The following is a 16,881-nucleotide window of genomic DNA, read 5'->3' on the forward strand; positions in this document are numbered from 1 at the left end:
TGGATCTGGGGGCCTCCTGAAGCCACACGCCAGCCCACACCCAGCCCCACCCGGGGCTCTGGAGAAGGCACCCCAGAGAAAGGTCCCCCTTTGCCCTTCTTTCCTGTTTTCTCCTTGGTTTATGCATTTTTAGTGCATTGAGAGAACCTGCAGAGATGCAGCTGGTTTCATCCACTCCCTCAGCAAAGACTGGACGGCCAACCCTGGGCAGAGGGCACGTCCAGAGCCACAGGCCGGCTCCCAGAGGGACTTCCAGAGGCACAGCACCTTGTCCTTGGAGAAGAGCGTCACTACCTCTTTGCCTTCCCCTGCACCTCCCCTGGGATCTGTTCACATGCCCATAGATCACACCTCCTCCAGGGAGCCTTCCTGAGGTCCCTGCTCTTGTGCTAACATCTCCACGGGCGGGCACTGTCTATAGGAGGAAAGGGCAGTGGGTGAGAAAATTCAGACTCAGGATCCGGTCCCCGCTCTGATCAGCTCCCCGGGCTTTCTGTGCTCCCTCCAGCCTGAGCCATCTCCCCTCCCACCACGTGGAAATCAAGGCCCCAAAGCTCTGTTTTCTGGAGCCGTTGATGGTAGACCTTGCCTGTGAGCTGGCAGCGCTGGCTACAGGAGGGCTGGGCACAGACTGGGTGTGGAGAGCTGTCAGCCTCCTTCCTGCAACCACCGTTGGGGAGGAGCCCAGCCCCTTTCTGCCCAGGCCCTGCAGTCCTGTGCAGAGAGCTGCCCCTCCTCCCTCAGTCCCTTGCCTCACTCCCCTCACCCTCTCACCTCACTCTTGCCCAGGACTCTGCACTCACAGCAACCAGGCACAAGAAGACACAGATGCCCAGGGAGAGCCATCGCTGCATTCCCTGGCCCAGCTACCCCATTCATGAACTTCATCTCAGCGGTCTCCCACTGGGCTCTCAGTGTCCAGGTCCACTGTTCCCCCAGGACCAGGCATGGGCTCCCTGGGCACTGCCAACAAAGGCGCTGTCTGGGGAAGAGGCGGAGGCACATGGGACCCCCAGGGGATGACCCCCGGGGGTGTGGTTCTAGTGACATTGACTATGTTGCTGTAAACGCAAACAATGCTGCCGCAGCTGGCCACCAACACTATCCATGCCAAGCCAATGGGGCTAATTCTGGGGCTCTGTTGTCACCCCAGAGTAGATGAGAGCACAGGAGAGCAGCCTGGAGTTGCAGGGAAGAGTTCTCAGGGGAATGCTCACTCCTGGGAATGAGCTGAACACAGGGGAAAGACAGAAGTCGGTATTTGAGCTCCTAGATGCAACTCTGTTTGAAGCCCAGTCCCTGGACTTTTCAGCCTTGGCCAACAATAAATACTCCTTTTCCTTAGGCTTTTTTGAGTTGATTTGTGTCATTTGCAGCCAAACCACAACTATATCCTCGTTCTCCTGTCCTCTCCTCCTTCCTGCCACCAGGGCCCTGGGCCCAGTTCAGTCTTGTCCCCAAAGACAGAACACTCAGCTTTTCTTTCAAAGTGGTGGCCTCAGGAGCCATCCTGATCACACCCGGGCCCTGAGCTCATCAGGACGCAGCCGGAGCTGGCTCAGAATGTCACCAGGAGAGAGAGAGAAAAAAAAAAGGAAGACAAGGAGCAAAAAAAGAAAAATCTGCATTCCCATATTCAGATGAGCTTCTGCAGAATGAGTGAAAGCGAAGAGGAGTCACAGCACTCGGCCCCAGAGTGCTGACAAGCACCCTGGCAAATGTGCCCTGGCTGGAGAGCAGGACAGTTGCCTGCAGCAGGTCGCTGGCGGCTCCACTGTCCTCATTATTTCTCATTAGCGGTCTGTGTCACCACACAGCAGGGAAGGGCTCTGATGGCACTAGCCCAGGGCAGGCGGTCCCCTGGAGAAAGGTCTTCCAGTGGGGCAGTTGGAAGCAGAGCCGCTGTCCGGGGACAGCGTGGGGCGGCCAGTGCAGTGAGACCCAGAGCAGAGACCGCACACACAGAAGTCTGCACCACGGCCACTGGGGAGATGCCTGAGAAGAGACTGGTCTCGGTGGGGGGCGTCACCTGCCCTCTTCTCAGCAACATCCCTGTAGAGGGGCCTCTGAGCAGCTCACCTCTGTGCGGAGGTGGGGAGGCAGACAGCCCTGTGCCGCGGCTGATCTCCGGGCCTCAGCTGATGCTCAGCCCCTCCAACCTCCACTCTCCAGCCCACAACCTCCTCGCTGTCACCTCTGCAGTCCTCAGAGGGCTTCCTATGAGAGTTACCACAGTGCCAGGAGGGCCCTGATCCTGCATATCTCCCAGCCACTCTGTGTACCAGCAGCGTCACCTCCCCCTGCCAACAGGGGCCAATTAGCCCTAACAGAACCAAAAGTCCTCCTCCTGACCATTGCTCCCTGGGTCCAAGGGTCTCAAAATGCCAGGGAGGCAGCAGTGACCCCCCAGCCCCCTGTCCTGGCACCCTCCGTCCCCTGCCTGGGGTCTTTTCTCTCCCTGGAGCGCACGGCTATCTGAGACACTCATCGCTTAGCTCCTCTGTTATGCTTGTCTCCCTGCATCAGAATGCTTGATACTCTGATATTCTGTTGTTGTTTAGTCGCTCAGTCGTGTCTGACTCTTTGCAACCCTATGGACTGTAGCCCACCAGGTTCCTTTAACTATGGGATTTTTCAGGCAAGAATACTGGAGTTGTCATTTCCTTCTCCAGAGGGATCTTCCAACTGAGGGATCAAACCCATATCTCCTGCATCTCCCGCATCAGTAGGTGGGTTCTTTACCACTGAGCCATCAGGGAAGTTCCCTGATATTAGTAAAAGCTCAGTAAAGCCTAGGCTTCCCTGGTAGCTCAGCTGGTAAAGAATCCGCCTGCGATGCAGGAGACCCGGGTTCGATTCCTGGGTTGGGAAGATCCCCTGGAAAAGTGAACAGCTATCCACTCCAGTATTTTTGCCTGGAGAATTCCATGGACTGTATAGTCCATGGGGTCGAAAAGAGTCAGACACGACTGCACGACTTTCATGGGGAAGGAAATGGCAACCCACTCCCGTATTCTTGCACGGACAGAGGAACCTGGTAGGCTACAGTCCATGGGATCGCAAAGAGTCAGACACGACTGAGCGACTAACACTTTCACTTTCAATAAAACCTTGTTGGGTGAATGAATGAATGAATGAGGCAGTCAGTGGATAGGCTGCTCCTCTGTGAGGCCTTGCAGGGGGTCTGTTTCTCTGATCTAGGGCTTACATGGTCAGGACATTGCTTCCTTGTTGGACTGGACATTTTGAATCCCAAATGCTGGCTGTTTTGATAAATGGAGAAAACTCAAGCTGCAGGCCATAATCTCCGAGGATGTCCTGGTGAGCTGAGAAGAGGGGCCTATGTCTCCTACCCTCAGCCAGCCTTTCCCATCGTCTTGGGGAGGGTTCCTTGCCATTCTGGGGTTTGAATACCCCTCCTTGGGACAGAGACCTCATGGCAGGAGGCTCTGTGGACAGCCACGTGAGGACCTGCCTCATTCATCCCAAATTGCCTTGGCCAAGTTGAACCCAGCACAGAGGACTCTAGGTTCCCGTCCACCCGAAGTCAAGGCCCCAAGAGTTGGTACCTTTGGTGACCTCAGAGGCCTTGATCTCAGGGCTGGGCCAGGAGTGTGGCCATCAAGAGAAGGGCCTCTGTTCTTGTGTGACTTGGGCTGGTGTCTTCCTGGGCTCTGTGCAGGCTGCTCCTCTTATCACCTTGTAGGGAGAATGTGGGGGCTCATGAGGTCATGTGTGTATATGCCCATAGGGGGCGCTCACCGCACACAGCCACGGCCAACCTCAAACCTCTGGGCCAGCTGTGGCCTTCCTGCTTCTGATGGCCTGCTTTCCAGGTCTCCACACTCTGAGTAACTCCCCCAAGGCACACAGCTGGGTCCCCAGTGCCAGGGTCTGAGCTGAGTCCACCTCCCCCCATCACATTGCTGCTCCAGCCGCTGTGGTGTGAGGCCACCAAGGAGAGCTGGAGAACACTGACAACATATGGAGCTTGGCTGAGACTGTACTGGGGCTGCCCTCTGCTCAGCCCCTCTCCTCACACCCCCCGACTCAGCCCTCCACCCAGGACAGCAGCTGAAGCTGGGGAACAGGCTCCCAGCCAGTGAGGAGAGGGCCACAGCCCCTCTCCAAACCCCTATCCAACTCCATCTCCAGAAACCTGGGGAGGGGGTGGGAGTGTGCCCACTACTAGCCAGAGCCAGCCCTGGGATGCTCATGGCTGAGCACAGGGACGCGAGGCCCTCACCCAGCACCAGTGATGTGGGAAGGCTTGGACGGTGGGAGCGCCTGGCTGCCCACTCTATGAGCTCTCTGCCTTGGCTTGTCTACCCACCAGCTGGTGCTTGCTCCTGGTACAGCCTGGTCCACCGTGAAAGTCGGGGTGCAGTCAGGAGGAACTGAGGGAGCCTGTAAGAGGGGCAAGACTGCTGGTAGTGGGGAGGTACTGAGAGAGGGCTTGGGTGCGGGGTGGTGAGCTGGAGTCTCAACAGCTCTCCCCAAGCACAAGCTGCAAGAAGCCATAGAATCATCATGCATCCTCTGGGGCTGGGATGACGGGCGAGGGTCTCCTCCCTGCAATCAGCCCTGGGGAGGGGGGACAGGGAGCCCAGCACCCCTCACTCCCCAAAGTTTCTAAAGCACCTCAGGGCTAGAGGAGGGATATGTCCCAGCTTGATCAGGAAGCTGATGTAAGTGTGGGGGTGCCCGTGTGTGCCAGCACCTGGGGTCCCTCTGCAGCCCCTCCCCCAGCCTCCCGTCCCTACCCCCACGCGCAGACGCGCCTTTCTGTTCTAAGGCTTCCGCGGATGTGCGCCGCTGGCGACTGAGCGGAGTCGCTGCTTCCCTCTCCCTCGGGCTGTGTTCCCTCGCTGTCTGCTGTCTGATGTGTGTGTGTCTAACTGCCGTTCGTGGGTCCCCCAGCCTGACGCTGGGTGGCTGTTTCCCTCGTCTGTGGGAGTCTGTGTGTCTGCCTACAGGCGTGTCTGTCTGTCTCGCTGTGTGTGTCTCGTCGTCGACCCTGTCTATCCGAACGCTTGTGCCTGGGGGAGGGGGCGCTCCCTCCTGCCGCTCTCCCCCCAGCCCCTCCCGCGGGCGCTAACGCAGCGCGCCGCCTTAGCTGCGCCCGGAGCGCAGTGACCTCGTCTGTCCCCGCACTAGCGACCTCACCACCGCGCTGTCCACCGGGGGGACCCCGAGGCTGGGTGCCAGGCCGACGGTCGCTTTCCCCCAGCCTACGGCCCCCTGAGCTCAGGGTGGGCACGCTCCCTTCGCGGCTGGGTTCGCTGGTTCCCCATCTTCCCTTATGTAACTCCACATCTGTCTGCGCCTTGCAGGTCACCCTGGACCCTACCCTGGGTCCTGCCCAAGGGAGAGTGAGAGCCAAAGTCCCACCCATATGGGGGGTGGAGCAAACCCCTGACCAGGGCACCGGCTGTCGGAGACCCCTCCCATCCTTTCTCTTCGGGAGATTCCTTTCTCCGAGTCCTGCTTGCTCGAAGGGTGAAACGAGGAGGGGGTCCCGTGGGGGCAAGTTGCCCTGAGCGCGGATGCAGAAGTTTCCCCTCACTCCCACTCCGGACCCCCTCAGGCGCCCCAGATCCCGATGAGAGCCAGCCAGGGGTCACTGGGACGGAGGGCACAGGGCAGGTCAAGCGGCCCAGAGACTGGCTCCTGTGTGCGCGGGCGGTTGACCGCAGGCGAGCCCCCAGCTCGGGCGACCGCCGTGCCAGGTTCTTCGCCAGCCGGCGTGCGCACTCGGGCTGGGGCTCCGGCGGCCCGGCGGGCACGCGGCGCTGTCCGTGGTGCTGCCGGCGCCGGGCGGGGCGGGGGCGGGGCGAGGGCGGCAGCCAATGGCGGGGGCGCTGCGCGGGGCGCGGGGGGCCGCCGGCTGGGCTCGGGGCTCACTCAGCTGCGCGCGGCACTCCGGGCGCACGGACGCTCAGGCAGCGGCTCCGGCTCCAGCTCCGCCCCGGGTCCGCTCGGGCTGCAGTGGTCGTGCCGCTGGCCCTGGTTCGGCTCAGATTCCGGGCCGGGCCCCCTGGGCGCGGCCCGCCCCGGCCCCCGTCTCGGCGCCCGCGGACCATGCGCCGGGCACCCAACGGGGAACCCGGCCGGGCCGAGAGCCCGCAAAGACCAGGCTCCGGGACCGGGGCCACTCCTGGCCGCCCGGCTGGCGGTCCGCACCCTGCCCCGCGCCCCCGCGCCCCGTGAGCCGGCGGGGCCATGGAGCGCTCATCGCCCGACGGGCCGCTGAACGCGTCGGGGGCGCTGGCGGGCGAGGCGGCGGCGGCGGCGGCGGCGGGCGGGGCGCGCGGCTTCTCCGCCGCCTGGACCGCGGTGCTGGCGGCGCTCATGGCGCTGCTCATCGTGGCCACGGTGCTGGGCAACGCGCTGGTCATGCTCGCCTTCGTGGCGGATTCGAGCCTCCGCACGCAAAACAACTTCTTTCTGCTCAACCTCGCCATCTCCGACTTCCTCGTGGGTAAAGCCCCCAGCCCCCTCCAGAGTCAGGGGCGCCCAGCCGGGTCGGGTCAGCAGGGATTGGAACGTGGACCTAGGGTGCTTTTCCTCGGGAACACACCCCGCTAGGAAGCCAGGCCTGGGTAGGGGGTGTCCAGGACTTTGGGGAGGTGGGCACAGGCGAAGTTCCTTGCCTCCCGGGCCCCGGGACTCGGGCTGGGGAAGGACGTCCCCGGGGAAGGGGTCCGAGCGAGCGGGCGCTCAGCAAGGCGCAAGGCTCTGCGGCCACTGTGCAGCGCGGGCTCCTGCGCCGTAGCCAAACAAAGGCTGCAGCGGACTCAGGACACGGGGAGGGTGTTGGGGGGAGGCTGGGGGGAGGGGACGTGGAAGGGAGATTTTTAGAGCCGTGTTGGGGGAGGAGGCCGCGGGGAAGGGGGGGTTGGGGAGATGCTCTGAAGCGCGCGCTCTCACGTGTCCGTGCGCTGCTGCCGGCTGCGGGGGGGGCGGGGGCGGGGCGCAAGGAGGGGGCCGGAGCGCCAGACACCTGTTGGGGCTGAGAGGAGCGTCTGCCAGCTGCTCAGAGCGGGGCTTGGCGTTGGGAGCCGCCCGCATGGTAGCAGTCAAGTGCCCTTTGAGTCCGGAGAAATGTTTTCTCTGCTTCTGAGCTGATGAGGAGGAGCTGCCCAAAGTCCAGGATAGGAGTTGGGGTGCAGCGGGGCGGAGAGGAAGGAAATTCTTCCTTCCTTCAGGCACTGAGAGGACTAGCAAAAGGCCAGGAATGACGCTTTGGGTCTCCTTGTGCCCAGTGGGCCCTACCGCTGGAGCTTTTTCCTGCTCCCAAGTCCAGGAACACAGTGGGGCTGGGGGTGGGGCTGGGGGTGGGGCAAGGGTTGGAGGCCAGGTGCAGGGCTCAGAGCATGCCTAGGAAGGAGGCGGAGGGGGGATTGCTGGTCCCAGAAAGGGGTCCATTATGTGCCCCCAGGTCCTGCTTATCTCCCAGCTGTGGGGGGGTCTGACCCCAGGCCCCTGCCCAGCCATGGCCCTCCTTTCCCACAGGTGCGTTCTGCATCCCACTCTATGTGCCCTACGTGCTGACTGGTCGCTGGCCCTTTGGCCGGGGCCTCTGCAAGCTGTGGTTGGTGGTGGACTACCTGCTCTGCACCTCCTCTGTCTTCAATATCGTTCTCATCAGCTATGACCGCTTCCTGTCGGTCACCCGAGCCGTGAGTCTGGGATGTGGGTGCCCATGTTCACTCTCAGGGGGCAGGGTGGCCAGAGGCGGCAAGGAGATGCACCAGGCAGGGGTTCGGCCACTTCTGAATGGGCGGTGCTGGGTGGGCTTGGGGTCTGCTCACCTCAGGCACTCTGTAGCCACCTGCCTGCTCAGTAGCCATCTGCCGCCAGTAGGACTGGTCCTGGTTTGGGCAGAAGGGCCTGTCTGGACCTGAAGGAGGGGGTCACTCCAGCCTCCACCCTGGAGCAGGTCCAAAGTCCCTGGAACTAAGGGACTATCTGGGGCCAAGGGCCCTTGGTAGGACCTCCCCACGGGTGTGTGTGCCTCAGAAAGACAGGCTCCATGAGCTGCCCTGGGTGTAGGTGGCCACACTTAGGGACCCTGGACTGCCCACACTTCCCATGTCAGAGTCACGCAGGCACAGGGCTGGTGGCAGCACTGCCCCAGAGGTCAGTCTGGTGCCATCTCCTCTGACGGCTCTGCCAGGCTCACTCTGCCAGGGCTGTGTGTGTCCTAATCTAGGGAGGCAGTGGGTCAGGGTGCAGAGAGCACGGGTTTGGAGTCAGCTCTGCCCGTGGAGCCCCGCCACCTGTGGTCTTTCCTGCCTGACCTGAACCATCAAGAATGTGGGGACCAGGGTGGAGCAGCTGTGAAGATTAAGTGAGATGATATCAAAGATGCCGAGCACAGAGCAGGGCACATGATGGGTCCTCAAAGGACTGGACAGTGACGTGACTCCTAGGGAGCCACACAGCTGGCAGGGGGATGGCTTACAGGCAGCCTGGCACAATATTAGGATTCTGAGAGGCGGTTCCGAGCCCATGGGAGAGTCACAGGCCTCAGCCTACTGGGGGTTCGTGGAGGATAAGGGAAGGCGTCTTTGCTGAGGAGGGCCCTGCACAGAGGCCTGGAGGCTGCCCGGAGCTCTGGGCAGCACTGTGCCCTGGCTCAGTCCCCTTGCCTCCTGACCCAGCATGTCCCGCCACAGGTCTCTTACCGGGCCCAGCAGGGTGACACGCGGCGGGCGGTGCAGAAGATGGTGCTGGTGTGGGTGTTGGCCTTCCTGCTCTATGGGCCCGCCATCCTCAGCTGGGAGTACCTGTCTGGCGGCAGCTCCATCCCTGAGGGCCACTGCTACGCCGAGTTCTTCTACAACTGGTACTTCCTCATCACGGCCTCCACCCTTGAGTTCTTCACCCCCTTCCTCAGTGTCACCTTCTTCAACCTCAGCATCTACCTGAACATCCAGAGGCGCACCCGTGTCCGGCTGGATGGAGTGCGCGAGGCGGCCACCACCGAGCTTCCACCCGAGGCCCAGCCCTCTCCACCGCCCACTGCACCCAGCTGCTGGGGATGCTGGCAGAAAGGGTGCGGGGAGGCCGTGCCGCTGCACAGGTACGGGGTGGGAGTCAGCGAGGTGACCCCGGGCCCTGAGGCCGGGGAGGTGGCCCTCGGGGGTGGTAGTGGTGGGGGTGCCGCGGCCTCGCCCACCTCCAGCTCCGGCAGCTCCTCAAGGGGCACCGAGAGGCCTCGATCACTCAAGCGTGGTTCCAAGCCATCCGCGTCCTCGGCGTCCCTCGAGAAGCGCATGAAGATGGTGTCCCAGAGCATCACCCAGCGCTTCCGGCTCTCGCGGGATAAGAAGGTAGCCAAGTCACTGGCCGTCATCGTGAGCATCTTCGGGCTCTGCTGGGCCCCCTACACGCTCCTGATGATCATTCGGGCCGCCTGCCATGGCCACTGCATCCCCGACTACTGGTACGAGACGTCCTTCTGGCTGCTGTGGGCCAACTCGGCTGTCAACCCTGTCCTCTACCCGCTGTGCCACTATAGCTTCCGCCGGGCTTTCACCAAGCTACTCTGCCCCCAGAAGCTCAAGATCCAGCCCCACAGCTCCCTGGAGCACTGCTGGAAGTGAGCTGGCCTTCCATGGCACCCGGGATGCTTGAGGCCACTGCCATCCGCTCAAGGCCCTGGGTTCCTGGGCAGCTGGGCCTTCATGTACACCTGACCGCCCTGCAGGCGTGTGCTCTGCCTTGTTTCTGGCCCACCCTAAATGCCATGGCAGCCTCTCAGACCATCCGCTGGCAGTGGAGGCAGGCTGGTGGGCAGCTGGAAGGGCCCCTGCTGCGTGAGCCAGAATGATGCCACCCAAGTCCTGCTGTAGCCCAGGAGGGACAATCCAGGGCTCCCAGCCACTCTGTCCACCCCCACAGACAGTGTGATGGCTGGTCATGTCCTTGTTTCTCACAATTACTGCTCAGTGTTCTTCCCAAAGCAAGTGCTTGGTGTGTGCTCCAGGCCTCTGGGGCCAGCGCTCGGCCCCTGCACGCACACACACCTGCACACGCCTGCACACCTGCCCTGTCCCAGACAAGCCCTGGCTGCTGGCTTTGCTGCTGTCCGTCCCCTGCTTGAGGCCGGACCCGGTCCTTCATCCCTCCTCCCTCCAACTTTATCTGCTCCCAAAGTGCCGGGCGCTCCCCAGGAACCTTGCTCGCTGCAGGTCTCTGCGTCTCCATTCTGGGTGTTTCAGGAAGACGGAGAAGAAGAAAACACGTCCGTGAACTCGGTGTTCCTTAGATGTTTAATCAAAAGAGACAAAACTGCTGAGGAGCTTGGGGCTGGATTGGCAGGTGTGGGCTCCCACATCCTCCTTCCTTGTGTGCCGCTTCTGGCTGAGCCGAGCCAGCTGCTCTGCCCACCCTGCCTCCAGCTCGGGCACTGGGCCCCGACTGGAGGCTCTGAGGGTGGCCGGAGCCCCGGACGCTCGATTGTCCAGAAGGCTGCCCCTCCCGCTCCATCTGCTCAACCAGAGTATCCCGGTTTGGGAGAGAGAAAGAGCCGAGCCCTGAGAGTCCTCTCAGGGCAGTCGGAGGAGCCCAGGGGCCAGGTGCCAAGCCCAGCAGAGGGGCTGCTTTGCCGCATCCCGTGCACTGGCTGGCGCTCTGCATGCTCTGCTCCCCGCACCCCTGCCGTGCTGCCCCTGCAGACCCTGCAGTCCACACAGTAAAGTGTATTTTTTTATTGGTGCTGATTCCTGAGGACTTCATGGGGGTGGCCAAGCATCAGTTGGAACCCATGGGGACACAGGAGCACTCAGGCGGGCATGAGATGCAGGCCTGCCCCTCCCCGCCACCTCAGTGTCTCTTCAAGCGGGGGAGGGGGAGAGAAGACAGCCAGCAGTCATACAAGGGTTTAACCCCAGTAAGGGACATGGTGCCCCAGCAGTGCTCTGCCCGCCACTCCCTCTCACTTCAGGCTTCAAAATAGACAGCACAGCCCCCACCTGCTGCAGCTTGGCTGCTCCAGGACAGAGGTTCTCACTGTTCTCAGCCATGGGGAGCTTTCAGGGGTGTAGGGGCTGGAGCCGAGCTCAAGAGGGTGACGGCCCAAGGTGGGGAGGCATCTCTGGTAGAGTGGCTTCCTGGCCATGGCCTGGAGGTGGGATGAGTGTGATGGACGGGGACAGGGAGAAGGAGATGATGAGGACGGTGCTGGGTGAGCCTGAGCCCGTTGGGCTCCACAGAGGGGCAGACACTGGCCCAGCTGCCCAGAGACCACTCGGAAAGAGGGCAAGACCAGCTCAACCTAGGGGCGACATAAACATGGGTGGGTCAGATGCCACTGCCTCCAGGAAGCTTTCCCTCCTTTCCAGCCACGAGGGCCCCTCCCTGCTCTGACCTCACGGACACCCCCTGCTGTGCCGGCACAGCGTCCACAGTCCTGACCATGTTCTCTCTTCCTCTGGCTGAGAGACGCTTGGCAGCCTCAGTGCCAGCCTTACGGCTGGGTGCCATGGCTCCCGAATCCAACAGTGAGGTCCAGACAGTGCTCCCACTACAGCAGGGGCGCAGCTATTCACAATGTTTAAAACCACAATCTTCCTCTTCTAGACATTTTCTCACCAAGCTGGTACCCCTTCCCTTCCATGATCTTTGTCCTCGAGAGAGACCCCTCTGGTCCGGGCAGGGTAACAGTCTTCTTAGTGGCCCAAGGGAGGGCCAAGCCTCGGGTCCGCTCTGGGCCTGGGCACTGTCGGGAGCTGAGCACTGGGAGTGGGGAAGTGAGGCAGGGTCGGCAGAGGCCACCCGCTGCCTGTGGCCAGAGCTTGGGGAAGCCCTCGCAGCTCTGGGCCCTGGGGTGAGGCTGGCCACTGACCTTCCCTGCGGCCCTGCAGACCCGCCTGGCCCCCGGTCTGTGGGCGTCATCTCGCAGCCCAGAGCTGTCTGGAGAAGGACAAAGAACCCATTCTCTGCAGCAGTGGGTGCCTCTGTGCTGCCCGCACAGCCAGAGCCCGCACTGCCCCTCAGCCCGGCCCTGCTAAATGGCTACAAATTGGAGGATAAAAGTGCAGGCTTTCAAGCAATTTTGCCTTCAATCTCTGGCAACTGCCGCTCCCAGAGCTCCCTTGCAGGGGTGGAGCAGGAGAGAAGAAAGACACAGAGTCTATTGGGTCGTGTCCTGCCACAAACAAACCCGCCAAGGGGGCCCTTCTCCTTGGATCCACTGCTGGGAGCAGAGACAAAGCTGAGCCCAGAGGCAGGAGCTGCCACCCTCGCGGGCACCACCCACATCGGCAGCTGCTGTTTATTGAGCACCTACTGTGTGCCGGGCTCTGAGCCAGCCATGGGCTGGTGGGAGGCAGGTAGACAAACAACTGGCCCTTAAGTAGGGCTGTTCCCACGGGGGTGGAAGACGGGGTTGGGGGGACCAAGAGGAGGGGGCACCTGGCTCATCAGCCATGTGGACAGGGAGCCTGTCTGCAGAGCTGTTGTTTCATTCCTTTATTCCATAAACCTCCACTGAGCCTAGTGGTGGGTTTGAGCCCATGGGCTGAAAGAAGGGCATGTAAGTGAAAGGGACCCAGATGGGCAGCAGTGATGCCCTGGGGCCTGGAAGCCGAGATGAGGAGGGTGACCTTGCTTCTGAGGACAACGAGGCCTCCAGAGAGTGAGCCTAAGGCCCTAGGATGGAGCTCAGTCTGGGTGCCCCAGCTGTGTCAGCCAGCCCTAATAGTGGGTACCTGGGGGATTTGTGAGGACAAGTGCAGAGACTGGCAGAGCCACACAGCTGAAGAACTGGGCAAAGGCCTGAGGCAGGGTTCTGCCCTGGACACTCATGGGTGACCTGGCTCCCCTCAGGGCCAGCCTTTGGCCCTCAGGGAAGCAGGGCGTAGGGCCAACAGATCTCAGGAACCCCCCTCCCCAGGCTGGCACTGGTTCCATCTGTTTGGCCACCCCTCCCACCAAGGTGCTGGCTCCAGGAGAGCCCGCCTGGGAACTGGCTCTGTGCAGCTGCTGGGTGTGGGTCCTTCCCACCCTGGGGTGAAGTTCCCAGGAGCCCAGCAGGCAGCTCCCATCTTTCTACAAAAGGTCAAGTTACTCAGCAGTCCTTTGGGGCATCAGGGTCATAATGAGGGAAGCCTGGGATCAGCTGGCAGGACTTCTGGAGGTCTGAGCCATGGGGAGACCCAGCCTATCTAGCCCCTGCCTCCACCTCCCATTCTGACACTCGTGGCTGGGCTCGGGGGGTACGGGAACCTTTCTACCAACATTTATTGGAGCTTGTGTCCTCAGGGACTCCCCACAGAGAGGGGTGGGCTCAGCTCCACACTCAGTAGACCCTGAGAGCTGGTGCCCTGGAAGCTGGGCAACTGGCTCATATCCCACACTCAGCAGCCAGTAGGGGCCAAGACTCCATCCTCCTGCCCCCTGGGTCCCTCCGGGCACCAAGGGGGGTGAGGTATGTGAGTGGGTCTCCACCCCACTGTGTCCTCCTGGGACTCACCTGCATCCCTGGATGACGAGTACAGTGGAGAAACCTGCCTGGCAGTGCATCTGGGAAGGGCTCCCATGAGCCTTGGGAATGAACTCAACTGTGCTGATCTTAACCCAAAGCACACAGCGGTGTCTGTTGTATGTTCTGTGTGTGGTGCACAGGAGCTGGGAGAAGTTGCCCTTTTGGAGCCAAGAAAGTGGGAGAGAGAAGGGAGAGTTAGGAAGGTGGGTGGAGGAACCTGGACCCAACCACCCAGGTCATGTGGAAAATGTGCTTCCACACACTGGGGAAGCTGAGGCCAGGGCAGGGGGCTGCCCCTCTGGAAGGCTAAGGGGACACCCCACCCTCTCCCACCTTCTCTTCCTCTCCCAAGCCCTACTCTGGGCACCTGGAAACACACACACTTCTGAGCAAGTCCAAGGCCTCTCGCTGCCCAAGCCCAATGCTTCTTCTGGTGGCAGCAGCTCCTGCTTTTCCTTTGGGAACCATCCCCTCTTCACTCCAGTGGGTCTAGGGGCTGACACCATCCCTGGGCTCCAGGACAGCTGTGGGTCCCAGGTATGGCTGCAAAGAACCACTGGGGGAAAGTTGGGGCAGTGCACATCCCCAGTGTGGCCAGACAGCAGCCGTCCTGGGACTTTGGGGGCCCTGGGAGGCCGATGCTCCCCTGCAACTGGGGTTGCTGGCCTGGTGGCCTCCAACACTGTTCTTTAGAGGCCTCTCCATGGAGGGAGCACGCCTGCTGCAACCAAGGCAGAAGAAAGCCATGGAGAACTGGCAGATGGCTTCTACCTGCTGCTCTCTGAGCACCTGGATCCAGCCTGGCCTGAAGCTAGCCCCTTTTGGTTTCATGAGTCAACAAACGCCCCTCTTTTCCTAAAGCCAGCACAAAATAACATTTTGTAATGTGATGACCCAGCTTGGTACTCCTCTGTCTTGGGGTGGGGGAGGGGAAGGAAACATTCCTGCTCACGAGACGGCTCTGTCTTTAATAAAAAATGGGGAAGTGAGTTAATCATTTAGTAAATAATAATTAGTTGTTTGTGATGACTGTGGGCTTCCCAGGTGGTGCAGTTGGTAAAGAAGTTGCCTGCCGATGCAGGACACCTAAGAGACAAGAGTTCGATCCCTGGGTCGGGAAGATCCCCTGGAGGAGAAAATGGCAACTCACTCCAGTATTTCTGCCTGGAGGATCCCATGGTCAGAGGGTCCTGGTGGGCTGCAGTCCCCAGGGTCACGAAGAGTCAAACATGACCGAGCACACAACACAACAGCTGATTTACAGTGTTGTGTTAGTTTCAGGTGTGCAACAAAGTGATTCAAAGATGTCGCGATTGTTGGTAGGAAACAATGACTGTTGGTATGTTCAGTGTAACATACCGGCTGTAAGGAAGGAAGGGCAGGATGCCAGGCTTTTGGCCTGTGACATCCTTCCCGTCCACAGGTCACCAGGAACTCTGCCTTGGCTTAAATTCCTTCTCCACTAAACAGGGCATCCCACACAGCACCTAGCGTCCTGTCCCCAAGGTGGCAGGCTCTGTGTCCAGAGGAGGTGCCTTGCTGTGGAGCTCATCAGACACAAATCTCGGAGGGGCACAAAAATATCCTTCAAAAGAGAAAGAAGAAAGACAGGAGAGAAGGGAGGGGGAGGGAGGGGGAGGGAGGGTTTGGAGCAAGGGGAGGAGGGGGTGGTAGTGCTGGGCTAAAAATGCATCTGTGACATTCCAGAGTCACCGGCTTCCAAATTCAAACACGTCAAACTGGGTGATCTGTAAACGCTCTGCTTTAAATGCTGGACAGTCCTCAAAGAGCTCAGCAAGCCCTGGTTCTGAGCAGAGGTAGGTATAGGATAGGGACTGGCCTGCCCTCTGCCCTGGGCCCCAGTTTGGCAGAACCCCAGATTCCCAAGTAGCCACGGGGGTGGACAATTCCTTGCTGGCCCCTCCCTGATGCCCTTCAGGGCCCAGGGCCTTCTGCGTCAGCTGAGGCTCTGCTCTGCCTGGAAATCGTCTGCCCCTTGTCCCAGCTCCTCAAACCTATTAATTCATACTAAAGTGTGATGGGCTGACTACTCCAGAGAGGAGAGATGTGCATTTTAACAGAGGACCATCTTTGAATCGAAAGGAGTCAAATTCTAACCCAAGTGTTTCAGACTGCAAGACACCCCGGGTGGGGGAGGGCCGAGGATGGACGGTGTCTGCACACCGTCCTGAGCTCCCGTGGGGCCCTGAGTCAGAAGCTTATGTCACTGAGGATCCCAGATCATTGAAAGAAGTCAGTATCTCTCAGTCCAAGCTCCTGGATGGAACCCCCATGCTGGGTCAGCAGCTCTGTGGCCCACACAGAGGATTCCTGGGACCAGCGCTGGGTGGTCCCCTGAGGCCCCCTAAACAGCTATGGACTGCAGACAGCCCTCTGTGGTCCTAATGAGCCAGCTGGCCCGACCTCATCAGGGTAAAGCAGCCATGTGGGCCGGTGCCACCATCTGAGGGAGGGGGTCACTACTGCTGGGCCACCCAAGGACACCAGGGGGCAGCTGGCTGAAAGTAAACACTTCGTGCTGCCCTGGCATAGGTCATCAGGCTGGGCCCTCTGCCCCTCCAGGGATGGGAAGAACGCAGGACCCTGGTGGGGTGGAGCCTCTCCCCCAGGTGGCCCAGTCCAAAGCCCCCCCTCCAGGGCCAGTGGCAACAGGGATGTGTTTATGCAACCTCCCCCTGCTTCATCCCTTCACTCCCGCCGTCAGATAAAACACAGGAGCTCAGTGCAACCTGGATTTCAGAGTCACAACAAATAATCTGGTGGCTAAGTACCGCATTCTTTGTTGCGAGTCTGAAATTCAAATCTCACAGAGGTGGTCTCTCCCTGTCTTTGTGGACAATGTGGGGGAGGGGCTGAGCTCTGAGGACCCATCCAGCTCTTTGGAAGCTATGGGAAGGGCCTGTGGGTGGGCAGCCGGTGGCTGCCTGTGGCCCAGACTTTAACAGAGGACCATCTTTGAATCGAAAGGAGTCTGAGCATGGATAGGCTTGGCCAGGGACAGTATGCTAGCATCTTGGGGGCATGGCCCTCTAGACTCCAAGGCTTGCTCTGTCCCTGGCCGTGGGTCCCAGAAGATCCCACATGGGGAAGGGGCTGTGTACCCAGGGTGGGGCTGAAGTAAGCAAGTTTAAGACCCCAGGCCAGACCACGGGTGTCCCTACTCTGCTGGACCTTACAGATGCGTCCCAGGCATATAGATGATAAAACCAGGCAATTAGGGGTGGGTGACAGGCATATCCCAGTGCCAAGTGTAGTGGGCTCCATGGGCTAGGCAGCCCACCCAGACCACAGTAAGGCAGAAAGCCTGCCCTTCACCCCCACCTCCACTCCAAGGCCATAGCAGAAAGTGGAGACATCTCGTGGCT

General features: G+C 60.7%; 1 protein-coding gene across 1 annotated transcript; it reads left to right on the forward strand.

Moving 5' to 3' along the window:
- On the forward strand, nt 5,921-10,723 carry HRH3 (histamine receptor H3). Its single transcript, XM_018057589.1, has 3 exons — nt 5,921-6,481; nt 7,516-7,682; nt 8,682-10,723. The coding sequence occupies exons 1-3, from the start codon at nt 6,223-6,225 to the stop codon at nt 9,609-9,611; spliced, it is 1,356 nt and encodes a 451-aa protein (XP_017913078.1). The 5' UTR covers nt 5,921-6,222; the 3' UTR covers nt 9,612-10,723.

Source organism: Capra hircus, chromosome 13, assembly GCF_001704415.2.
Source record: "Capra hircus breed San Clemente chromosome 13, ASM170441v1, whole genome shotgun sequence".
NCBI lineage: Eukaryota > Metazoa > Chordata > Mammalia > Artiodactyla > Bovidae > Capra > Capra hircus.